Source organism: Lontra canadensis, unplaced genomic scaffold, assembly GCF_010015895.1.
Source record: "Lontra canadensis isolate GAN:19392208 unplaced genomic scaffold, GSC_riverotter_1.0 scaffold43, whole genome shotgun sequence".
NCBI classification, from domain to species: Eukaryota; Metazoa; Chordata; class Mammalia; order Carnivora; family Mustelidae; genus Lontra; species Lontra canadensis.
In genome coordinates, this window is record NW_022631037.1 from 9,762,583 (window position 1) to 9,789,636 (window position 27,054).

Genomic DNA, 27,054 nt, shown 5'->3' on the forward strand with positions numbered 1-27,054 from the left:
AAAAAAAAGAAAAGAAATTTAAATTCCATAGTTCAGGTAGTATAAGAGATTGTTTATTAACCAAATAATTGTTGAACTAATATTGATTGTCATGTCACCCTTTAGTTCTTCATATGTTGTTCTGTGTCTGACACTGTGAAGACACTGAAAACTGTCTTCAACTCATGAATATGCAAATAAGCTAGTTAAAGGATTCATATTTTGGAGTAGGATGCATGTATTTTCTTTGGAATGCCTGTTACATGAAGTGGAATCACTTCATAAACTATTTGGTCATGTTTTTCCTTCTGTATTTGGAAGGTTTTATAAAGAAAAAAGAAAATCAGCGTAAGTTCCTGATTCTTAAATCTTTCCAAGTACTTAATGCCTAATTGTCATTCTTAATACCAGGAAACACAGGAGTTGATAATGCTAAAAAATTTTCATTTTTCTAATGAACATAATACTTTTCTTTTCTGTTAGAAATTCATTGAATTTGAAGACTCCCAAGAACAGGAAAAAAAGGATTTACAGACCCGAGTGGAATCTTTAGAATCTCAAACAAGACAACTTGAACTCAAAGCAAAAAACTATGCTGACCAGAGTAAGTAAAAACACTTCTCGTCATAAGTACACATTAAAGAGTGGGCTCTAATAGCACAGTGACTCATCTTGATATTTGACTGGGCTTCCAAATATGTGCTTGGAATTGTCATCATCCCAGACTGAAGAGTAAGACCTGGAAGCTAGGTTCAGTTCTTTTTTGCTCACATCTTCATGTGTTTCTGATGTCTGCAGAAGTAACTAAATAAGAGATACGTTGAAGACTCTCTTCTTCAGGGACGCCTGGGTAGCTCAGTGGGTTTGGCGTATGCCTTTGGCTTGGGTCATGGTCCCAGAGTCCTGGATTGGAGCCCTGCATCTAACTCCTGTGCTATAGGGAGCCTGCTTCTCCCTCCCCCTACTTGTTTGCCGCCACCCCCCAACAAATAAATAAGTAAAAAAAAAAATCTTAAAAAAAAAAAAAAAGACTCCCTTCTTCAATTTAGCTCTCAGCCTTTGCAGTTAACATTATGCCATATCCATTATGCAGGATTCTGGGGTGTGTGCATGTGCATCATTTCTTCTCATTTTGATCCACTACACTAAGTTCCATTGCTTTCCATATTGCTTTGAAATTTACAAATGTAACAAAAACTCTAGCTCTGAAGTACGTTTAAAAAAAAATTACCGAATTCTAGGAACACCTGGGTGGCTCAGTTGGTAGAGCATGTGATTCTTGATATCGGGTTTGTGAGTTTAAGCCCTACATTGGGCACAGAGTTTACTTAAAAAAAAAAAATACTGAATTCTCTTTTTCATTCTTTTCTAGTGAAAAACTGAGGGAGTGTAGGGGAACAGAATATCATTTTTCAGAATTATTTTGTTTTTAATATAATTTCATTGTATTCTTGACTTAAAAATAACTATTGTTTCAGACTCCAAGGGTGATTTCTCTTTTTGGCTTATGAATTAGACCTAATTAAGTCAAAATTAGAAAAAGAAATGGGGAGAAACTTCATGGCCTGTTTTCATGTTTGCTTTGGGCAGGTAGAGAGCCCTTCAAGTTTTCCCTTTCAGCGCTGTAAACTTCCAGAATCTCGGGAGCAGTAGATGACCAGCTGGCTTCCTACATGAACCATTAAGGCTGCATAGTGACACCTGCTGTTAAAGATAGGAATTCATGGTGGATAACCTTTACTCATTACCTGGCTTGGAGTGTGGTAACTGACTGCTCCCTCTAGTACTCTGGAATGGCCTAATAGAGCTAAACCTCAAATCATTGGGAACCTGGAATTCGAGCATTATAGAATTCAAGGAAATCTCACATGCCTTTAAGCAAATGTCATGGAAGGGAACCAGTGGATGTTTGGTAACAGAAGCCACTTTTGGTAACAGAAGTGAGACAAAATGAGCCGTGTATCATGTCTTTGTACTTTTAGACTTGTAGATACCTAGATACCTTGTAGGAGTACCTAGAGTACTTCCTTTGTTCACATTGAATATATCGAATGACTTCTGTGACTCTACCATAGAAATTTAGGGTCTTAGAGAGCTGGACAATGGACCCCACAGTCCAAACACTAACAAATATATTACTAGAGTCACACTGCTCTGAGTACCACTGTTTCTAGAGAAACAGTCTTGTGGCAGTTGCTAACTTTTGGTACATTTCAAGAGTTGAGCATTCTCTACTCAGAGAAGAAGAAAAAGAGCTATTGGAGATACTGTTTTAATTCTAACTTGATTGTGTTTTCATATCAGAGATTATATTGTATTTTAGAACCAGACACTAAAGGCAGAGTGGACAGAACCAACCTCATTGTTTTATTTTATTGTATTTTCCTCTTGATTCCCAAAGAGTACCAAGTTCTGGATAAGGACATTTTCTTTTAACTTAGAAGGGAACTTCTTGTATGGACTCCTTTTATACATTAAGTAATCTGTTTTAATGATAAGGGAGATATTATAGGATGAATTACCTGAAACCATCTGTCTGACATTCAAAGGAGATACTTCTAGGGCACCTTGGGTGGCTCAGTTGGTTAAGTGTCTGACTCCTTTTTTTTTTTTTTTTTTTTAAGATTTTTAAAAAGATTTATTTGAGAGAGAGACAGAGTGAGAGAACACGAGCTGGGTGAGGAGCAGAGGGAGAAGCAGAGTTCCTCCTGAGCAGGGAGCCCTATGTGGATCTTGATCCTGATCATGACCTGAGCTGAAGGCAGATGCTTAATTGACAGAGCCACCCAGGAGCCCCTGAGTGTCTGACTCTTTAATTTTGGCTCAAGTCATGATTTCAGGGGCATGAGATCAAGGCCGAGTTGGGCTCCACACTCAGCATGGAGTTTGCTTGAGATTTTCTAGCTCCTTCTGCCCCATCCCTGCTTGTGTTGTCTCTCTCTTAAATAAATAAATAAATAAATAAATAAATAAATATTTCAAAGGAGATACTGCTACTTTTTTCACAAAAGTCTCTAAATGGAATGAATTACTAATTTTTTTCCATATACAGTTTATCCCTTTCATTATTAAAATTTTAAAAACCTGCTTCCTGTTCTTTTCTGGTAAATGTAAACAAAATAAAGTAGGCTTTTAATTAAGATTTGTTACCCAGACTAGTGAGTCATATTCAGCTTTTTGGAATTGTTATGCTCTGAGGTATCTATCCTCTCATTTCTCTCTCAGAAGTACTGATTACTAGTGTTTTCCATCTTAACTTAATTTTTAAAAATAAGGTATCATTTAAAAATGATTTCTAATTCTCTAAGCAAGTGATGAGGAAATTAGGTAGATATCTAATCTTTGAGCTAAATTTAATCTGAAAACTTCACTTTTGTTATTAATATAATATCCCACCAAGAATTTCTCCCCCCTGGAAGTTTGCCATCCAATTTTGAAATAAATCTTGGTGTCTAAATAACAGTTAAAAAACTTAAAACCATGGTCAGTCAAAATTGACCATTCAGATGCACAAAATTCATAACACTAAATCTCTTGGACTATGAGCTGAGACTATAATAAGTCTTTTATTAATGCTTTGGATTAATAAATCCTTTTCCTTTGATACCTTGGAGTCTTTTTCTCTCTTCCATCTAATTGTTTTTCTCTCTCTTCCTTCTGTTTTTCTTTAAGCCTGAACTGGGTATAATATGAAATCTAAAATTTGAAATTTAATATGAAATTAAAATTTTCTTCCAAGTCTTCACTTACCATATTTAAATACCTGAAAAAAATGTGGGTGGGGGAGAAATGTTTGACTCTTTTTTCATTTAACCTTACTTTTCCCTCCCTTAAATCCCTTAATATGAGTCAAAGCTCCTTATTTTTAAAAAAGGTAGAAGTAAGAGGTAATCTTTAAGTATCACCAATGTCTTATCGTTTCAGGAAACCAGGACTGGGAATATGTTTTTTTAAAAGATGAAAACAAATGTAAATAGGTGTGTGTCAGAGTATGTGAATTCTTTTTTATATGATAAGCAACAGAATATCAGACTATTCATCAGTTTTTTTTAAAAGTGTATCATGACTTTTTGTTACTGTAATGTGACATCTATTTTTATTTTCATTGTCTTAAACTTTTAAAATGTTTTGAATGTTTTTTAGTTTTCCTAACTTCTATTTTTAAATAAACACTTCTTGAAGGCCATAGAAATTACTGATAATGACATTTATAATAGAGAGGATCGGTGCAGTTTCTTCTGTTTAGTGACATTTTTTGAGTGCAGTGTGATAACAGTATCTTGTCCAATTTCTGTTTTTATATTTGTATGTTAGAGTCTTTAATTTTGAAGACTGTCTGTCAATTCTAATGATCTGTTTTAGGGCACATATCCTCTTTAAAAAGTAGCCACAGTAAAAGTCCAAGTTCCACTTTGAAGACAACTTCCTGTGTTAAAAGGGGAAATTTTGGTTGTAGTTACTTGCTATTTGAGAAGCAAGGAAACGTCAAGAAATAGGAACTGAGTTAAGGACATAGATTATAGCTTTTGATAGTTTGGAATCATCAGGTTGTGGTATGATTTCACAATATTGAGAAATTACGTCTATAAAAATTTTGTTAACGGTTTTGTGGTTATATTTGATTTTGGAGATTTCTAGTTGCTCTCTTTTCAAAACTTGAACTATGTAGGATATGTTTTTGGTTTTCCCAATGTGAATAAAGGATTTTTTAAAATGCTATATTATATCTGGGAGTAATAATAACACTTCTTGTTAACAAGAAGTAACAATAACAACATCTTGTGAGCCTTAAGAAAGAATCTGAAACCTACATGGGGTGGAAAAACACAGTTGTGGGTTGAGAAAGGCCTGTTGGTTCTTGACAACTATTGAAGGAGTCTATAATCAACCTTGCTATTCATGATGTGGCAGTAATGGGTTCTTTCTTTGTCACAAAATACTTTATATTTGTTCTTTTGTATGTTGTTTGGCATTTTTTTTATATTATTCTTTTGTATATATCTTAATAAGCCAGGTATTATCTTAAATGAGTCAAGTAAATAAAGGCATTTTAATACAGTTAAAAATATTATACTACTGTATGCCTAGCATTTAGCTTGGTAGGGGAGAATATGTTTGTAGTACAGAAGAATATAATATGGTCATTGCAGTCAAACAAATCAGCACTGTGGGGGAGAAGGATGTGTATGACTTTCTGGTCTTCCTTTCCATATATACCGTGTTTTTATATCACTGCAGTTAGAGTGTACATATAATTTTGTATCTTCCCCTTAACACTATTTGTTTCTCTTGTATAATCTTTAACTATTTTAAATGTCTACCTATACCCATCATCCAGAAGCTAATGCCATCTATTATCAATTCTTGTTTTCTCTGGCGTGTGTTTTCTCCTTTATTCTAGTGAGAATTACTTAATGGCCACTTTGTTTTTTTACCTTGGCTACTTGAAACTCAGAACTAATTTAGAAGTGCAGCTTACTTACTTCAAACCAGTAAGGACTGGTTTGGATCTTACCTGGTTGGCATATTTAAATTGTTTTCTTTTTGATCTATATTTTATACACATACAGTGAATTATTATGTTCTAATAAGCTGTCATCTCAAATCCTTTGTAGAATGAAGGAATGAAACAGGTAAAAATAAATATACATAAATTAAAAAAAAGAAAAAAGTTTCATTGGTTAGTTGAACATTTTTTCCAGTGTAGTGAATCATATTGCAGTGAATATTTTTTTAAACCTATAGATGTCTCTGTATTTTGATAATTTTCTGAGAATATATTTAAGGAAGTAGGGCAAAGAAGATAGGTATTTTCGTGGTTCTGGTTTATAATAGTGTTTGGTCATTTTTAATGTGAACAGAATTGGAGAAGTGTGGTTTAGTAGTGTATTTCATTTTGTTTTTCATAACATGTATTTGGGTCATTATTTGCAACATATCAGCACATGGAGCTGATGTAGAACCATTTATTATTTGATTCTTAGGAAAACTGTTTCCCTCAAGCTCTTTGAATTTATAATAGGTGACTTTTCCCTTGATTGTGGAGGTGATGGCAGTGATTTTAAGCTACTTAAGGGCTCTTCTCTGAATCTGGCCTTCCTACCTTTGAATGAAAATCTCTTTTTTAAGTTAAATGGGAAAATTATTTTGACAGTTGATGACATTGTAGTAGAGATTTATTCTGATCTTTTGCTCTTTCCATCCCCCATAAAACATTCATTTGCTTTTAAAATTTGCTATAAAGATCTTAGTTTAATAAAATACCTTGAATTCTTTACCTCGAAACATATATTATTATTGGAAGGAAAACACTTCTGATTTCTTGGTCATAAGAATTAGCATATTGCTAGGTGGAAAGCATAGGGAGGTAGTATTTTTTAATTTTAAAAGAATAAAGGGATTAGAGCAGACTTCCATTTGGGGAATTATTTATAACCAAGGTCTGTCTGTTAATGATGTGATTGATCAATTGAGAATTTTCACAACAAAGAAGAAAAATAAGCCATTTTTAAGGTACCAGGTGTAGAGTCATACCAGACAGAGTTAATAGTTGGCCCTAAATATTTTTGTCACTGTTTTTCAAATCACTTTAAAAAAATAGCTTCAGGTCAATAGAAAGCTTTATCAGCCCCTTTACCATGCTCTGTGATTGCAATACATACTAATATTCTGAAAAGTTAAATAATATTGCAATAGGCCACTTTTTCCATTTTAATGTTTTCTTGTCAATAGGTGATCCCTTCTGCATTATTTTTAGAGTGATTAAAGTAGAAAACTGATTATTTGTATTGTAGTTGGAAGTATATTTTTAATAAAGCAACCTTAGGAGTTTCATATATCTCCTTGACTTTAAAAAAATGACAAAATTGAGGGGCACCTTGCTGGCTCATTTGGTAGAATATGCAACCCTTGATCTCAAGGTCAAAGTGAGTCTAAGCCACATATTGAACATAGAGCTTACTTTAAAAAAACAAAACAAAACAAAACCTACAAAGTGAAATTCATTATATAGAAAGTTACTTTAAAAAAGTTACTTTTTTAGTCCATTCAACTTGACTTCTTTGCCATATTAAGAACATTTGTATATTTAATAAACTTTATATAAGGGTTTCTTTTTTTGGAACTTATTTTTAGAGGGAAAGCCAAAACTTAAGCACAAGATAATTTATGCAAACACATTTTATTACTTTGCTTCATTAAGTAATACTCTATGTGGTCTTCGGATCTGTTGTATGTCTCATTATCTGTATTTGTACTCTTTCCTGTAGTCTAGTGTTGTCTATTGAGAACCTTAAGGTTGTAGTTTATAATTAATATAAAGAGCTAAAGTTTCATAGAAAATTAATTTTATTAGTAAGGGTGAAGGGATATGGTGATTCAGCTTAGGGAACAGAATAAAAATGAATGATTTGATTACTTCAGACATACAAAGGGATAGGTAAAGAAGATACCAAGTTGTTTTTCTGTAACTTTGGAAGATAATATTAGAGAAAATGTTACTTGTTGATTTTGGTTGATCATGAGGAAGTATTTCTTGACCATGAAGGTGTACATAGGGATGTGTGCTGGGGGAAAGCATGGACTTTACCTGCATGGAGACTTTAGGTAGGAGAGTGGTCAACTTTTTGATGTGGATGGCTTAGATAACATCTTCAAGACAGAGACTAGGTCAGATCTCTACCACAGAGATTCCTCAGAGTTATTCTAGTCTGTTTTCAGGATACGATCATTAATTTGTGAGAACGCTTTAGCATTGCGCATTGTGTCTTTGATTAATAACATCTATCGAGAATCTTTGGAACTTTAGAGACATGGCGCAGAACTTAGTTGGCATTGGAGAGGCTCTTATTATTTTGATGTGGTTGTCTGAGATTTGTTTGCTCTTAAGTCAGTGTTTGATTCTTGCTTACCTGTTGAGACTTCTGATGCTCGATTGTTCAAGGAGAGGCTTCAGAAACACCAGTGCCAATCCTCTGAGGCCAGATAACCATTGGATTATCTGCCTTCCGTGAGTAGTAAGAACTGATGATTCCTTTTGAGAAGGCAAATAATGAGTTGGACACGGCATTCTAGCAGGTGTGTTTCTCTTTCTTCCCCCCATAGGCCTATCAGCAGTCTGATGGGGCAGAAGACAACAGAGATGGAAGGTGTTCCAAACTTGGCACAGGCCATCAATCTAAGGAGGTAAGCTCTGATTTTGAGCAGGCCGAGCAGGTGGCTCTTCCTGCCTTAATCATGTCTTCTTGCTCTTTGGAAAGATGGACAGAAAGAGCATTTAAAATGAGGCCGAATGATCTCTGTTAGCTATTAAAAGGGGAAAACTTTGGATTAGTCTTTTGATTCTTCTTTTTTCTTGCCTGCTCCCCCCTTTTCTTTTTAGATGCCCTGGTTTGTTTGATTTTTTTTTTTCTTCAGAATATTAGCAGTTTTTTTAAAGAATGGCAGATTTGTTTATTTGTTGTTTTGGGGTAGGGAAGGATGAGCAGAATCTTGTTTATTTCCAGTTAATCTCAGGTTATGGCTAGTTTGATGAATAAAATGATAAAGTTTTAGGATTTTTCATGAGATAATTTTTACATTTGGTTTTACATAGGAACTGTTAAACAAGAAATAATCTTTTACTACACCTCACATATAATGCAACAATAATAAGCATAGGTTAACTTTATGGTACTTGAGGCTTTCGTGGATGTCTGCCATCCTTGCCCAGTTGGGCCTTTCTTTCCTGCTTTTTCCACTTCCCTTTTCTTTTCCCTTTACTGATTAGTTAGTGGCATCTGGGACTTTGAAGAGATGGCTCTTCCCAGGATTTAAAAGTACTTCTCTATTAAACACTATTTTATCTCATGTGAGTTAGGCCTTGAGAAAGTGGGATTCCATTGACTGTGTTGTGCTAAGTATTTTAAGTATTTTCAGAAAAGTGAGAGGTTTTGAATTTGTGTTACATCATCTTGGTGCTTAACTTATATACCTAAAAAGATAGATACTGATATGTTGAATCACAGTAGAGGTAAAGAAAACATGAAATATAATCATAGATAGTTTCTATCAAGGTACTTGCTGGAAGCTTTATATTGGGAGAGAATCATTGCCAGAAAAGTATTCAGAGAATCATCAAGAATAACAAATTCACAAACTGTTTAAAATCAGCACGGGGTAACATGTCTTCGATGATTCAGAATGCCTTTTAAGAGGATATAATACGTGTTTATAAGCTAATGTCTGAGTTAAAGTAACTGTAGTTGCTGTAGCAACCATGCCACAAATTATATATATAATGACTCAAATGTTATGTGTTATTTCTTGATGTGAAAATTAAAATGGATGTTTCCAGTAGGTGGGTAACTCCTTCAGAGATGCAGGCTCTTTCTGACTTCTGGCTCCACGTTCTTCATACTCATGTCCATTAAGGAAGAGGGGAGGAGAAAGGGGGTGGACAGTTGTGTGTGGAAGGCTTTTATTGGGCTAGGCCTTAGGAGTGGTGCACACAGCTTTCACTTCTACTTCAGCGGCCATAACTCGATCAGAAACTAACTCTAGAGGCTGCAGGATGCCATCTAGCAGTGTGTCTAAGAAAAAGAGGAAGTTGCTTTGGTTAGTATCTAGTCTTTGCTTCAGCTTAGGAGCTCTAGTAGATGGCGCATGATTTTGCTCAAATGTTGAGGCAAGGGAGTGAATGTACCTAAAGCTTAGCAATCAATCATCTACCTGTTCTTCCTACTTGTGAATTATCTGAGGATGAAAAAAATGGCAAGTTTTAGTGAAAATAAAGCATTTATCATTTGTGCTTTTATATAATCTAATTTTTTAAGGAAGGTTTTATTTATGTGACAGAGAAAGACAGCGAGAGAGGGAACACAGGCAGGGGGAGTGGGAGAGGGAGAAGCAGGCTTCCCGCTGAGCAGAGAGCCCTATGCGGGGCTCGATCCCAGGACCCTGAGATCATGACCTGAGCGGAAGGCAGAGGTTTAATCCACGGAGCCACCCAGGCTCATTTTTAAATAACTTCAAGGTTACTCTGGCTGTTAGCACTTTAAAACTCTTCACTGCATATTCATGTATTCAACAGACATTAACTAAGTGTTGAGATTTTCTTTTGTTCTCTCTCTTTTTTTTTTAAGATTTTATTTATTCATTTGACAGAGATCACAAGTAGGCAGAGAGGCAGGCAGAGAGCGAGGAGGAAGCAGGCTCCCTGCTGAGCAGAGAGCCCTATTCGGGGCTCGATCCCAGGACGCTGGGACCATGACCTGAGCCGAAGGTAGAGCCCCCAACCCACTGAGCCACCCAGGTGCCCCTTCTTTTGTTCTCTTATCATTTGATGTCTTTTCCTTGAAAAGATAGGTTACTATTAAAATGTAATTTTTTTTTTAAGGTTTTACTTATTTATTTGACAGAGAGAGACACAGTGAGAGGGAACACAGGCAGAGGGAGTGGGAGAGGGAGAAGCAGGCCTCCCGCTGAGCAGGAAGCTCCCTGCAGGGTTCAATCACAGCACCCTGGGATCATGACCTGAGCCCAAGGCAAGATGCCCAACGACTGAGCCACCCAGGCACCCCAAAATGTAATTTTCTGTTGCTTGTGTTAGGGGTAGGTTATGAATGACATCTCTTTAACAAAAAAATATAACTCCTATTATATCTGGCTGGCTCAGCTGGTAGAGCCTGTGACTCTTTTTTTTTTTTTTTAAATATTTTATTTATTTATTTGACAGATAGAGATCACAAGTAGGCAGACAGGCAGGCAGAGAGAGGAGGAAGCAGGCTCCCCGCTGAGCAGAGACCCCGATGCGGGGCTCGATCCCAGGACCCTGAGATCATGACCCGAGCCGAAGGCAGAGGCTTAACCCACTGAGCCACCCAGGCGCCCCGAGCCTGTGACTCTTAATCTTAGGGTCGTGTGTTGAAGCATAGAGCCAACTTAAAAAAAATAAATATAATTCATATACTATAAAATCTACCATTTTTAGAGTATACAAATCTGTGGTTTTTAGTGTATTCACAAGGTTGTACAACTATCACAGTGGTCTTAATTAATTCCAAATCGCTTTCACCATTCCAAATAGGAACCCATATCTGTTAACAGTCACTCCTCATTCCCGGCTTCCCCCCAACCCCTGGCAATCACTGATCTGTTTTCTGTTTCTACATATTTGTCTCTTCTGGACATTTCATATAAATGGAATCATCTAGTATGTGGTCTTTTGTAACTGGCTTCTTTCACTTAGCATAAGGTTCTTCCATGTTGTAGTGTGGATTCACAGTGCTTCATTCCTTTTTAATGCTGAATAATATTCCATTATATGGACATTCTACATTTTATGTATCCCTCTTTGCCCCCGCCTTTTTTAATTGCCTATATGTTGCTAGTTTGAGAACCAGGGGGGAAAAAAAACAAAAAACGAACTTTAAGTCAGTTATCTGAAAGCCTATGCAGAGTTGAGCATAATGACAAACCCCTTTGGGAAGATATCCCTTGGATTTCTCATTGGCATCCTGGCTTGTTTAATTCCCAGTTTATAAGTGGGGAAGTGAATTACTTAAATGTTTGAACCATCTTTATAATGCTGTGGTTATCTACTAGTAATAGGTAATATATTTTATTCTTGTTTTGATTTATATAATTAGTTATCAGTGATACATTTGGATATAACAATACAAAATAACAAGTTTTCTGTTTAATTTTAATAGGATACAGAAATAAATCATTTAAGGGCTTCAAGTAAATAGACTGAGGTCAATAGGCTATAATTTATTCTTTTTTTTTTTTTTTTTAGCTGATGTTACTTTTTATTGAGATAGAACAGAATACATGTACTGCATACTGGTGCATTTGGAAAGGAATTAAAGGAGTTACAGTTGCTTAGCTGTTCAAAAAATGTCCCAGAATAATTCTCCATTTGCCCCTTGGGACTAGCACACTGAGGGGGTGTCACTTGGACAAAGCCAACCTTCTAAAGTTTAGGAGCTCTACAAGGGGATGGGGGTGGGAGAAAGGGGGTTGAGTGGCACAGCCTGTCACAGGGTCCTCTATGCCTTCTGGCAGCTGGACTTCACTAAGGAGGTCTTGCCCAGCCAGGGGACAGTGTGTATCTGGAAAGAGCAGAGCGTTTTCATCATCAGGTGTGGCTGGTCATGAAAGGGACAGCTGTCCAAGTTGGGCTGAGACTTTGTACATCTGGTTCGTCCGATCTCCACCTCCAAGAAGTAGTTCATCCCAGCCACGACCTGCTTGCGGACGCGCACCACGCGCATTGCGCGGCTGTGGTACGCGTCGTTGCTCTCCTTGTTGTACTCGCTGAGGGCGAAGTTCAGCGCCTGCTGCACGCCCTCCTCGTTGACGTCGGCGTCCAACAGGCCGCCCACCATTGGAGACTTGCCATTTTTCCTGCTTGCCCCGGGACCCAAGGCCACAGCCAGGGCCTGGGTCAGGGCCAGGGCGGCCAGCAGGAGCAGCGGGGTGCGGAGGTGCCCGGCCATGGTGTGCTCCGAGGCGAGTGAAGCTCAGGAGGCGGTGATCCAGCAGCTGCGAGCCGGCTATAATTTATTCTTAAACTAGCGGGGAGAGGATGATGGAAATGGATAATAGGGTAGAGGAACTGATGATCATTTCTACAGGTTTAAATCTAATTTATGTAGACATTTTAAACATGAGATCATTTGTCTGTGTTTACTTTATTTTATTTTATTTTTTAAAAGATTTTATTTATTTATTTGACAGAGAGAGATCACAAGTAAGCAGAGAGAGAGGGGGAAGTAGGCTCCCCGCCAAGCAGAGAACCCGATGCGGGGCTTGATCCCAGGACCCTGAGATCATGACCCAAGCTGAAGGCAGAGGCCCAACCCACTGAGCCACCCAGGTGCCCCTGTGTTTACTTTAAAATTTGAGGTGGATAGGGGCACCTGGCTGCCTCAGTTGGAAGAGCATGCAGTTCTTGATCTCAGGGTCCTGAGTTCGAGCCTCATGTTGTGTGTAGAGAGAACTTAAATAATTAAAAAAATAAAATAAAATTTGAGGTGGATAGAATGTTTTGGTAACTATGACTAATAAATTATGATGTAACACCCAATATTGATTATTGAAAATAGTCCCTAAGATCATGTGAATGAAAAAATAGAAAATATTTTAAGAAGGTTATTAATATGGGGCGCCTGGGTGGCTCGGTGGGTTAATCCTCTGCCTTCAGCTCGGGTCATGATCCCAGGGTCCTGGGATCCAGCCCTGAGTCGGGCTCTCTGCTTGGCAGGGAGCCTGTTTCCCTTCTCTCTCTGCCGGCCTCTCTGCCTGCTTGTGTTCTCTCTCTGTCAAATAGATAAATAAAATAAAATTTAAAAAAAAAAGAAGGTTATTAATATAAAGGTGCTAGAATTTCCTTTTTAAAAGGAAGTCAATTTATTTTTTTTTTAAGATTTAATTTATTTATTTGTCAGAGAGAGAGAGAGAGAGCAGAGGGAGAAACAGGCTCTCTGCTGAGCAAAGAGCCTGATGTGGGACTCGATTCCAGGACCCTGGGATCATGACCTGAGCCAAAGGCAAATGCGTAACCCACTGAGCCACCCAGGCATCCCAGGAAGTCAATTTCTGATTCAGTGGTTAGGTTTTGCTAACAAGATGCCTGTGTTTATGTGCTACAAATTTTATCTTGGAAAATTAGCAATGGGCATGAGGAAAAAATTTACCTCGTAAATTTTGGAGAGAGTTCTTTTTACCACTCAGATTTTATGAGTAAATGAACTGTACTGTTCTAGGATCACCCCTGGACTTGATCAAATAGTATACACATATAGCCCTTAGTAAGGTAGAAAATATTTCTTCTTCCAAATTGTATTTTATACATTCATGAGATACATTCTCAAGTTAGTGAATTTTATCATACCATAAGGTAATTGTAAGAATTATCTTCTTTAGTGGTATAAAATAATGAAAATGATGTGGAAAAAAACTATTATGTCTTGCTTTTATAAAATAACATTGTGTCCTGGGAAATGCTTTATCAAAGTTATATTACTAGTTGTTTATTAGTTTTCAGATTTTCAGTTTTCCTTTCTGTATTGGTATTTCTTTCTGAATTTCCAGCCTTTAAAATCAGATTTAAAGTAATTGGCATAAGGTTCTTCCATGTTGTAGTGTGGATCCACCGTGCTTCATTCCTTTTTAATGCTGAATAATATTCCATTATATGGACATTCTACATTTTATGTATCCCTCTTTGCCCCCGCCTTTTTTGATTGCCTATATGTTGCTAGTTTGAGAACGGGTGGGGGGGGGAACGAACTTTAAGTCAGTTATCTGAAAGCCTATGCAGAGTTGAGCATAATGACAAACCCCTTTGGGAAGATATCCCTTGGATTTCTCACTGGCATCCTGGCTTGTTTAATTCCCAGTTTATAAGTGGGGAAGTGAATTACTTAAATGTTTGAACCATCTTTATAATTCCTTTTAAGGGACTATTTGGGGCACCTTGGCTGGCCCAGTGGGAAGTGCATGTGACTCTTGGATCTTAGGATTGTGAGTTCGAGCCCCATGTTGGGTGTAAAAATTATTATTATTTTTTTTTTTTTAAAGATTTTATTTATTTATTTGAGAGAGAGACAGTGAGAGAGAGCATGAGCGAGGAGAAGGTCAGAGGGAGAAGCAGACTCCCCATGGAGCTGGGAGCCCGATGCGGGACTCGATCCCGGGATCCCCGGATCATGACCTGAGCCGAAGGCAGTCGTCCAACCAACTGAGCCACCCAGGCGTCCCAGCTGTAAAAATTATTTAAATAAATACAAAAAAAGGGGTATATTTACATTATAGGCATACAGAATGGGAGATGGTGTAACTGTAGAGATTTTGGTCTTAAATAGGTAGAAGACCAGTGGATTTCAGTTTTGTGTTTTTGTGAATGATACCACCTCAGAACATATTCCAGTATTGTTAGGGTTGTTGATGTATTTGTGAAATTTTAAAGACTGTCATTTATTCTTAAGTGGTTGGAGGTTTTATTGGGGTCTTGAAAAGCAAAGTTATAGATGAGAAATAAAATTAGAATATAGTAATGATGCACCAGACTAACAAAAAATATAGGCTGCAATAAATTGCAGACCATTAGTATTGTCAGTTTACATTCTGAGATGAATGTGTTCTACTTTTAGTCTGGATCTTTTGCTGAAAAAATAAAACTGGTAGTGTTAAATAGTGTAACAGGTAAAATATATATTTATATAAAAAGCTAAGACAGGTTTAACCATACTTGTCATTTATTTTGTATTGAGAATATAGTGGAAAGGGGTGCCCAGGTGGCTGAGTTGGTTAAGCAGCTGCCTTTGGCTCAGATCATGATCCCAGCATCCTAAGATCAAGCCCCGTGGTGGGCTCCCTATTCAATGGGGAGTCTGCTTCTCCCTCTCCATCTTACCCTGCACTCATGCTTGCACTTTCTCAAATAATAAATTTAATTTAATTTTAATTTAATTTCTCAAATAAAATTTTTTTTAGAAAGAGAAGAAAGCGTAGTGGAAAGATGGAAATCATCTGTCAGAATACAAGTCTATAATATGCAGCAGAACTCATTGGAACTCTCTTACAGTACCGCTTTATGTGGATTAAGAAAATTAACTTGTGCTTAGAAGAGATGTTGAGCATTTAGGCTTATAATTTAAGATCATTGCTCTTAGGAAAATAATAGATAGGAATAAACTGTGGCATATCTATATGATGTAATTTTATTTGCTGCTAAGAAGAAATGAGCTATCAAGCCATGAAAAGACATAGAGGAACCCCAAATGCATATTACAAAGTGGAAGAAGCCAATGTGTAAAGGCTACATACCATGTGATTCCAGTTCGTGGTTATTCTGGAAAAGGCAAAACTATGGAGACAGTGAAAAGATCACTGTTTGCCAAGGTTAAGGAAAAGGGATGAGTAAGTGGAGCACAGGATTTTTAAGGCAGTAAAGCTGTTCTGTATGAAGACTATAATGGTGGATGTGTGTCATTATATATTTGTCCATTTATAGAATATTTAATACCAAGAGTGAATCCTAATGTACTCTGTAGACTTTGGGTGGTACTGAGGTCAGTGTAGGCTCATTGATTGTAACGAATGTACTACTCTTCTGCAGGATATAGATAGTGGAGGAGGTTGTGGGTGTGTGGGGAGGAAAGGGTATATTAGCACAATGTACTTTTTGTTCAATTTTGTTGTGAACCTAAAACTGCTATAAAAAAAATAAAGTTGCTTAATAAAAATAACAAACAGGGTAAGGGGCAGGTCATTTGTAACCATATGTAGTTTGCATGTTCTAAATGACCTTTTCTGTGTGATGTATGCTAAGAAAAATAGAAATACAGATTGTTTCTATGAAATTAGTAAATTTATTTGTCAGAGGGCTCACAGGCAAGGGGAGCGGCAGGCAGAGGGAGAAGCAGGCTCCCACTGAGCAAGGAGCCCGATGTGGGACTGGATCCCAGGACCCAGGGATCATGATGTGAGCTGAAGGCAGATGCTTAACTGACTGCCACCCAGGCATCCCTCAGATGTTATTTTTGAGGCAAAAAAAAAAAAAAAAAAAGTCAAATGGAAATAAATTAAGCAGAAACTCTAATGGGTTTAGAAAGCTGTGGGTAGAGGCTTAAGGAATTATAGCTAGGAATAATCCTGGATGTTTAAGAGGACCAAAATAATTAATAGAACTTTTAAGGAATTTTATAGATGAAGCTAAGCCAGTTTGAACACAAGTCATGTTCATTTAGGTAAATATAGGAAATCTCTGGTAATTGTGATATATATTAGGGTCTTATATCTCCTTTCCCACAATCCTTGCTGTTAAGTAGTATATAGCAGCAAAGCCATTCAAACCAACACTGATAAGCAAATTGCCATAAAATCAGTGAGGTCCTGCTAGCTACAAGCCCAATTCTGTCCAAGTCACTTGATAAACAAAACTTTAAGCTTTTTCCCCAAGAGGATGAATAACGATCCTTAGCTTCCGGTATTACTCTGCTAGGGTTCCCATGACAAAATATCATAGAAATATTTTCACACTCTTGTGAAGGCCAGAAGTCCAAGATCTCCTTGGCTTGCCGATAGCTGCCTTTTCTCTCTCTCTCTCTCTCTCTCTCTGTCTCTCTCCCCCCTCCCTCCCTCCCTCTCCTCATATGGTCTTTTCTCTGTGCATATGTGGGGAGAAAAAGCTTTTATAAGGACACCTGTCCTGGGGCGCCTGGGTGGCTCAGTGGGTTAAAGCCTCTGCCTTAGGCTTAGGTCATGATCCCAGGGTCCTGGGATCAGCCCCACATCAGGCTCTCTGCTCAGCAGGGAGCCTGCTTCCACCTCTCTCTCTGCCTGCCTCTCTGCCTACTTGTGATCTCTGTCAAATAAATAAATATAATCTTAGAATTTCTTAAAAAAAAAAAAAAAGGACAACAGTCCTGTTGGATTAGGACTCCACCTTTATGACCTTTGTTTTTTATTTTCATATATAGAAATATATATTCAAGGGATGCCTGGGTGACTCAGTCAGTTAAGCCACTGCCTTCGGCTCAGGTCGTGATCCCAGGGTCCTGGGATCTGAGTCCCGCATCAGGCTCTTTGCTTGGCAGGGAGCCTGCTTCTCTTTTCGCCTCTGCCTGCCACTTTGCCTGCTTGTGCTCTCTCTCTCTCTCTCTCTCTCTCTCTCTCTCTCAGAAATAAATAAATACATAAAATCTTAAAAAAAAAAAAGATATATTCAGCATCCTTGCATTTAGTTTTAGGCACCATCCTATGTCAGCACATACACACTGCATTCCTTTTAGCAGTACCTTTGTTGTATTTGAAAAACACATGTGTGCCAGGTGCTATTCCTAATAAGTTCTAATATACTGTCATTATTCCTCAATTATAAATAAGGAAACTGAGGCCTAGAGAACTTGGAAGTAGCAAAGTCACTGCATTGTGGTCCATCATATAACTATCATAATTCACTTCACCAACCACCTAACAACAAATTTAGGGATGATTCCAATTTGGGCGTTATTATAAAATGTATTGCATAGAACATCCATTTTCACATCTTCAGGCTTTGATGTGTTTCCATGGCGTAAATAAGAATAGTAATACTGGGGATGCCTGTGTGGCTCAATCATTTAAGCATCTGCCTTTGGCTCAGTTCATGATGCCAGGGTCCTGGGATCAAGTCCCATGTTGGGGTCCATGCTCCCCTGGAAATCTGCTTCTCCCTCTGCCACTTCCCCTGATTGTGCTTGTACTTATACTTGAGCTCATTCTCTCTCTCTCTCTCAAAAATAAATAAATAAAATCTTAAAAAAAAAAAAAAAAGAATAGTAATACTGTTGGGGAAGGGCTGCATCTGGTTGGCCCAGTGGGTTAAGCATCTGCCTTCAGCTCAGGTCATGATCCCAGGGTTCTGGGATCTACCCCTGGGTCGGGCTCCCTGCTCAGCGGGGAGCCTGCTACTCCCTCTCTCCATGCCCACGCGCACATCCTCCACACCCCCCTCAAGCTCTTTTGCTTGCTTTGCTCTCTCTCTCATAAATAAATCTTTAAAAAGTAGTAATACTGGGTCAAAGGATATACACATTGCTTATTTTATTAGATGTCACCAACAAACTACCAACCTTCAAAAGAGTAATTCCAATTTATCCTCTCATATTGCCCATCTTTTTTCTTTTTTTTCTTTTTATAATTCTTCAATCTGGTAACATTTTTGTTCATCTCCCTATGCATTTTAATGGTGAATTGGCACAATTTTTTTGTAATGGTTCTAAAGTCTGTTTAGATCTTCTGCTAAATGTTGAACTCAGAAGTTGTTGGAGAACATAAAGAATGAGCATTCAAGCCAAAGAAAGTGCCTACATGAGTTGGTGCTCAGTGTGTTTGGACTGGGGTTGGGTGGGGCTGCACACACCGCAAATTAATCAGGTCACTAACTCCTTCCCAAAGGTAACCACTACCCTCACTTCTGATACTTTTTAGTTTTAAATTAGTTCTGTCTTTTGAACTTTGTATTCTTTTGCTTCTGCTTCTTTCCCTCAATCTGTGTGTGAGATTTATCCATGATGTGTAGCAATAATTTGTTCTTTTTCTAGTGTTCCAGTACAGGAATATTTATCCATTCTGCTGTTGATGGACATGTGGGGTGTTTCCAGGTTTGATTGATTATAGATAGTGGTGCTTTGAGCATTGTTTTAAAGGCCTTTTGGTGGACATGTATATGTATTTCCTAGTTTTGTCATAGAGTTGGTAAATATGCAACTTTATTAAATCTTGTTCACCAGTTTTCAAATTGATGCACCCATTTTTTACTCCTACAAGTAGCATATGAGAGTCCAAGTTGCTCTGTATTCTATTAAAACTTCGTATATTGTGTTTCTCATTGTAGCTGTTCTGATGGGTATGCAATGACTGTTGCATTTTGGTTTTAATATGTATTTCCCTGATGATTAATAAAGTTAGATATGTATTTTTCTTGGCAGTTTGTTACCTTTGAGTCAATATCTGTGACTAGGTTCTTTCCAGAAAAACGGAGAGTTTTTTGTTTGAAGCAAAAAGGAAAACTGTCTATACACCACCCCCCAAGTGAAGTTTTAAAGTAGACTGCAATATATGAACAGATTAAAAGGAGTATTTATTGAGAGGCAGCATAGCATAGTAATGAAAAACAGATTCTGGGCGGGATGCCTGGGTGGCTCAGACACTTAAGCGTCTGCCTTTGGCTCAGGTCTTGGTCCCAGTGTCCTGGGATCAAGTCCCACAGAGGGTTCCTTGCTTAGCGGGTAGCCTCCTTCTCCCTCTGCCTGCCACTCCCCCTGCTTATAAATCTACATGCTCTCTCTAGCTCTCGCTCTCTCTGACAAATAAATAAATGGCATCTTAGAAGACAAAAACAGATTCTGGGCCCAGACTCCTCCATTAGAAATTAGGTTTTGTCACAACTGACTTTGGGCAAGTTACTTAATTTCTATTTGCTTCAGTTTCCTCAACTCTAAAATGAATGTAGTAATGATACTTTCATCATAAGGTTAATGTCAGGGTCAAATAAGTTTATATATAGCATGTAGCACAGTGCGTGGTATATAGTAAGCACTATAAAATTTTAGTTGCTATCAGTAGTGGTGGTGATGGTGATATAAATTTATTTTACGAATTGATGTCAAGGTAGCTGACAAGAATAACGAGACTCTTGTTGAACACAGATTTGAAATTGAAGTTCATGAATGATAGTTGCAATTTTACTTTAGACTCAACCTCCATTTTTTTGTTTTGGTTGCATAATACCAAGGAAAATCTTGATACACACAGATGAACAATTACAAATAGGTAAGGTTTACCCAGTAATCTCAGGGTTAAGGTTTTAGATCAGCTTAATTGACAAGAAGTAGTAGAAAACATTTGTTTTGAAATTGTGGCTAAATAATCCATATTTTGCTTGGATTTCCTATGTTTAAATAAAAACCACAGAAGCAGCCCTAAAAATTATTACAGTTTTAATACCCATTGTGTCACGATACATCTGCATTACAAGTTTGTGTATTCAGCCACAGAGCTGCAGTTTTTCTAATTAATGACATATTTTCAAGATACTCAACCAGGTAGCAAGTAAAGCTCTGCAAATCAAGAATGACTTTACTGGGCAGCGCAAGTTCTGCATTGTGTGGTGTTTGGTGTGTTAACATTAGGTATAGGGAAACATTCGCGTGTGTCCTGTTGCTAGTTCATAGTTCCTTCTACGGCCATCTGTTCATGGTGGTTACTTCTACAGCCATCTGTCAGGGCCACAGGCTTCGGCTAACAAGCAGTCTTGCATGCTTGCAGCTAGCAGACCCTTAGACCAGCGGAACATTTCCAACTAATCTAAGTCTTTTAAACAAACTTAAATGAATATCTTGACACCTCCTGTAGCACCAGCGTCATTTCTTTCCAGAAGATTGTTCCTCACTGCTCCTTAGGCAGCATGAGCTCCTCCAGGCTGGCCAGTCTCCCCTCTTTCTCACCACAACCACCACCACCACCACCACCACCACCGTAGTTGTGTGTTCCCTTCTCGGTGGTAGCAGTGCCCGTATGCTCTTCACATCTGTCTTGAGTACTGTAATTTAATTTCTTTGTGGTCCTGCTTGGACCCCACCTTCTCTCAGAGTCATCCCTCTCTAATAGTTTTATTTCATATGAAATCCAGCTTTAAAAAGTGTATTACATAGTTGTGCTTTGGTCACTACCCCCAAATCAGTGCCACTCACAAGCTCCATCAGCAGAGGGAGCTAAATAAAAGAAGATGAGTCCTTGGAAGGAAGCCCTGAAGCAGAAGTACTTGTGAACAAGGACGTTTTCGCATACTGTCCAGTAGTGAAAAAGAGCTTGAATATCAGTGTTAGAAATGAATGATTTGGGTCCCAACCCCAGCCTAAAACTTACATGAGGGGATTTGTGAAATATTTTTGAGTATCACCTTAGAATCCTATTTAAGGGGGATGACCTGATAAACATATGCATATTAGGAGAAGCAATCTAGTGTTTAGGGGATTTTTTTAACCCAGTTTATCCCCTCCTCCCTGAATTCTTCATTAAGGAAGGTGAAGTGAGGTCTCTATTTTGAGAAGTACTGAGTTGTAAAGTTGCTAAGAAATATGGATAACCTGTTCCAGGTTTTAAGGATGGAATTTTTTAAAGTAAATTTCTTATATTTTGTTCTGATTAAATATATGTATCTTAATTTCAGTTAGCAGACTTGAAGAAAGAGAAGCAGAATTGAAGAAGGAATATAACGCATTACATCAGAGACACACTGAGGTGGGTTTCTGGGTTGTTCTTACCATATTAATATTGAACTAAAGGAATTGACCTGAGAAGTTATATTTATATCTTAATTTTTCTTTGAAAGTCAGCTAATATAATTCCTGGGGATTATATGCAGAAAACATCAAATTTCGTGTAGCATTTACCTTGTTACCAAATGTTGACTTCTGTTGTTTTTTATCTGGAATTAACTATTCATGGATGAGAATTAGTGTGCCACAAAATAGTGTGATTACTAAGGCAGTTCCAATAGTTGTTTCTTTGGCCAGCTAAGTACAAAGTAATGTGTGTGTCATAAAAAGCATAGATGATGCTAATATGACAGAATTGATTTAATTTATTTTGTTAACCAGTTGGGAAATGATGGATTGGTAAATTGTTGGTAAGAGTTTCTGTATTTAAAATCTACTATAAAGGGCTTATTTGCTTTAAGCTCATAACAAATAGTATAAACACAAATTGTGTATTAAATCAGAATGACTCTAAAATAGGTTTTCTGCATGAAATTTCAGTATTTTTAAGTTAATAACTCTAGTACATAATCTCTTTAAAGCAAATTAGAAAATGTGCCCAAGCCATCTTTTACCTTTTTATGATTCTCTGTGAGCCTTTCATCTCCTGCCTTTGTCTCCTGACTCTGAAAATTGTTTTTGTGTTTCATGGTCAGTCGGTGGGGGTGGGGGGAGATCACAAACCTCAATAAATAGAATTTTCATAGACTCAAGCACTATTTGTTACATGAAAAAAATAATTCCTCTTTTTTTTTTTCCTTTCCCCGTTTCTTATCCAAATCTCCCAGGATACAGATGGTTCCAGTCTTCAGCTTCCATTTTTCTTTCATTAATTTGTGATCTCTTATCCTGCCTGTGGTGGAAACCTATATTGTTGCTTTTAAGGATTTGCTTTGGCATCATACGATTAATACTTTCTTGAGGAGGGGTTGGAATTTCTGACATAGGAGGTTTGATTATTACTGTCTTAGGTTTTTGTAGCCACCTGTGAAGAACTGATATTCGGTGGTGGAGGGAAAAGTTTGGCTACAGAGATTTGGAACCATGGAGCCCTGGGAAGACAGGAATAGCTTAAACAGGGGCCTTGTCAGTGTGAGAAGAATACCCACATTTTGATTAGATGGCAATCAGTAGATATTAAGACTATTCAGAAATGATGGATGGGGCACCTGGGTAGCTCAGTCAGTTAAGTGACCAACTCGTGGTATCATCTAAGCGACCAAGCTCCATCATCCATCCCCATTTTATTACTATTTTTATTACTATTTTTTTCCATCCCATTTTAGAGATTGAAGTTTAGAAAGGGAATATGAAGTGATTTGTTCAAAATTCCATGCTAGTATATGACTGGATTTGAACCTAGGTCTGTCATACTCTTTTGCCTTGATTTTCAATAACACTTTCAGGTTATGGAACATAATGAGCATTAAAAGCACTAGAAATTTTTCTGTGCCTCTTTGCTTTCTGGCATTGCAAAAACCTTAAGAATAGGGGCGTCTGGGTGGCTCATTCAGTTAAGGTTAAGTGTCTGCCTTCAGCTCAGGTCATGATCCCAGGGTCCTGGGATTGGGATTCCCATATCCTTGCTCAGCAGGGGAGCCTCCTTCTCCCTCCCTGCTCCTGCGCTCTCGCTCTCTCTCTCTCTTACCTCTCTGTCAAATAAATAAATAAAATCCTTTCGTTATGTGGTAATAAAAAAAAAAAGAATAGTGGCCTTGCAGCTCTAAGATATATGATTCTTGGGCTGTGCATAGAGAAATGCATAGCCAACATGATTAAAGGGCCATTTTTCTCCAAAACCTCACTTACTGCCTTACTTCCCCATTTTAGCTGAGCTGACAGTCAGCCTCTGCTGTGATATTTCTATGTGGAGGAGAGTAGGGGTTTTCTAGACAGTGTGTTTGGGATCCTTCTGGATCTGCCAAGTGTTTGTTGCTGAGGCCACTCCTGAATAAGTGTGAATTAATGTATATACCTGAGAAAATGCAGAGTTGTAGTTATGAGATGAGGAGGGATGGGGCTAGTGGACCCAATAGTAGATTATCTAAAGCATGCCCTCTTTTACTATCTCATCTTTCTCTCTCTCTCTCTCTCTCTCTCTTTTTTTTTTTAAGATTTTATTTATTTATTTGACAGAGATCACAAGTAGGCAGAGAGGCAGGTAGAGGCGGGGTGGAGAAGCAGGCTCCCTGCCGAGCAGAGAGCCCCGATTCGCGGCTTGATCCCAGGACCCTGGGATCATGACCTGAGCTGAAGGCAGAGGCTTAACCCACTGAGCCACCCAGGCGCCCCTCATCTTTCTCTCTGTTGTCTGGCCCCACTGATCCTGGCCTCCCATTCACTTTTTTTTTTTTTTTTAAAGCAGAGCTATATTGTGAAGCCTATAATTAAAAATTTTTTAAATTAAAAAATTTTATGTACAATTTATTAAATTTCTACTTTTTTGATACATTTACAGAATATACAGAATATAGTGCATTTTTTATTTCAGACGTCAGGAATGCTTTAGGGTGTGGGGTTTTCTTGTGGGTGTGTGGAAGAAAGAACAATGAGTTTATCGCCTGTTATCGCCTGCCTAGAGAATTGACTAAAAGGACAAATACAACACTGGTCCGGGAATGCTTAACTTTTTGATAACTGAGTCAGAGGGACTTGAGTTCTGACCCTAAAGCCAGCTAGCTAATGGCATTTACAACACAGTTGATCATTAAGTAGCTGGTCAAATTGGGCAAGTTATTTTAATCTTAAGCTGGAGTTCATAAAATTCTAATATTGTTGTGAGGATAAAATGAAACTGGCTCTAAATGCACTGGGTGACTTATGCTCAATAAATGTTAGCTGCCATTTTCTTATTCTCTACTACAGAGTGCTAGTTTTATTGGGTTGGAACCAACTTCATTGCATGGACCATTTTGTAATTATATGTGGGACATATCATTTGAAGAAGGAATCGGTCTTTTGAAGGTTTAGAATTCAACATTTTATAAATTAATAAAAAAACAAAAAAAACCAAAACCTGAATCGTTTAAAACAAGAATCAATCCGTAGAGTGGACTATTTAGGAGGGGTAGATTCTGCCTTTGCATTTATAACTTTTATTTTTCTATATTGAATAAATAGAACACTATCAAGGCAGTGTGGGGGAGGTTTCTAATTTCTTCATATGAGTGCTCAAGGAAACTTAGATTCTTTTCATCTGAGCTAATCAATTGCATATGATTACTATCCAGTATATAAAAATTCAACTTGGGTTTTCTAAAATCTTTTGAAAATTTAAGCTTATATCTCTTTGGCCCAACCATCACTGTGTTACTTTAGTTTCATTTTTGTTTTTTTCCTTAAAGTTCTTCTTGATTCCAGAAGAAAACAGTTCATTATTTCTGACTTGCTGACACAAAGAACTGTATTTCTGCAGATATGTTCTTTAAATTGGGGGTAAAGAGAAAATATAAATTTTTAAAAAGATTTTATTTATTAATTTGACAGAGAGATCACAAGTAGGCAGAGCAGCGGGTGGGGGGGGAAGCAGGCTCCCCGCTGAGCAGAGACAGATGTGGGGCTTGATCCCAGGACCCTGAGATCATGACCTGAGCCAAAGGCAGAGGCTTAACCCACTGAGCCACCCAGATGCCCTGAGAAAATATAAATTTAAAATAGAAGATATGTAGGGGCGTCTGGGTGGCTCAGTGGGTTAAGCCTCTGCCTTCGGCTCAGGTCACAATCTCAGGGTCCTGGGATCGAGCCCTCCGCAGGAAGCCTGCTTCCCCCTCTCTCTCTGCCTGCCTCTCTGCCTACTTCTGATCTCTGTCTGTCAAATAAATAAATAAAATCTTAAAAAAAAAAAAGATATGTAAATTCAAAACTTTAAAAAATACCTTCATATACTATATCCCTGTAATTCTACATTAATTTTACTTAGCCTGATAAAATTCTTATTTAGACAATCCTAATTGGGAAACAGCCTGATTAATTCTCTTATGATATTTGATTTGATAGATTTACTTGTCTTTTTTTTTTTTTTAAAGATTTTATTTATTTGACAGAGATCATGTAGGCTGAGAGGCAGGCAGAGAGAGAGAGGGTAGGAAGCAGGCTCCCCACTGAGCAGAGAGCCTCCATCCCAGGACCCTGGGATCATGACCCGAGCAGAAGGTAGAGGCTTTAACCCACTGAGCCACCCAGGCGCCCCATATTTACTTGTCTTAATTCATGCATCACTTCACCTTTCTGTTTATTTGAAGTAAACACTTTCAGATTGACGTATTTAATTTTTCTACATACATGCCAAGTAAAATTTTGCCAACAAAAATGTGCTTTTTAAAAATTTGATGTTTGTTCAAAATCTTGTTTCTTTCAATAGTTATGCTTTTAATATGCTACAGTGCATATTTCAAGTTATATTGAAATTGAAATCCATGTTCACACAGCTAAAGTTTAGAAACTTCCATAGCTGTTCCATGCCTTTTTAAGCATTCAAGGAATATTCAAATTTTAAGAATTCAAAGTCCCAAGAAAAGTCGTCAACGTTTTCTTGTCTACTTTTCAAATTTACATTCTTTTAGATTGCTAACATACCTTTTCTTACTCTTTAAAATTTATTTTTTCTTATCCTATCATGTTAGTATCTAGCAAAGGCCTTTTGAATTTATGATTGAAATTTTGAATTTTACATGTTTTATTGCCATGTAAATGTAAAAGTCGAACTGTACATTACCAAAAACTAAATAGGATTATAGAATTTCTTATCAGTTTATATACTTGATATTCTTGAAGCTTTTACCTCCATATTCAGCCTGTCTTAAGGCTCCTTATCCAAGATTTAAAATCAGCACTCTGATGGGGCACTTGGCTGGCTCAGTCAGTAGAGCATGGGACTCTTTGTCTCAGGGTTGTGAGTTTGAACTCCACGTACATAAAAATAAAATCTTTAAAAGGTAAATAAATAAAAAAATCAAGGTGCTCTGATTTTTCATTTTATTTGCTAATAGATGATTACATTAAGTAATGATACCAACAAATTAACAAGCAAATGTAAGAGAAAATATCTTAGCATTCATTCTTTCTTTCTTTTTTTTTTTAAAGATTTTATTTATGTATTTGAGAGAGAGAGGAAGGGTGTGTGTTTGGGGGGGATGCCGGCTGCGGGAGAAAGAGAAGCAGATTCCTGCTGAGCAGGGAGCCCTACATGGGGCTGAATCCCAGGACCCTTAGATCATGACCTAGATCATGACCTGAACCAAAGGCAGACACAAACTGAACCACCCAGGTGCCCCATATTTTAGCA

The 27,054-nt window shown here is 37.6% G+C and overlaps 2 protein-coding genes across 6 annotated transcripts in view; one reads left to right on the forward strand and one right to left on the reverse strand.

Annotated features, from left to right (window-relative positions):
* The window catches only part of SPAG9 (sperm associated antigen 9), a 138,343-nt gene that overhangs the window by 34,381 nt on the left and 76,908 nt on the right, over positions 1-27,054 (forward strand). For 4 of the 5 annotated variants that reach the window (XM_032872042.1, XM_032872044.1, XM_032872043.1 and 1 more), the window contains exons 2-3: positions 463-583; positions 21,683-21,753. In XM_032872042.1, coding sequence (XP_032727933.1) covers positions 463-583; positions 21,683-21,753 — 192 coding nt within the window. Of the gene's footprint in view, positions 1-462; positions 584-8,145; positions 8,164-21,682; positions 21,754-27,054 lie in introns of those variants that run through there. The other variant, XM_032872050.1, reaches the window with a different exon arrangement.
* On the reverse strand, positions 11,737-12,509 carry LOC116876076 (cystatin-C-like). The gene has a single exon (XM_032872051.1). The coding sequence runs from the start codon at positions 12,456-12,458 to the stop codon at positions 12,009-12,011; it is 450 nt and encodes a 149-aa protein (XP_032727942.1). The 5' UTR covers positions 12,459-12,509; the 3' UTR covers positions 11,737-12,008.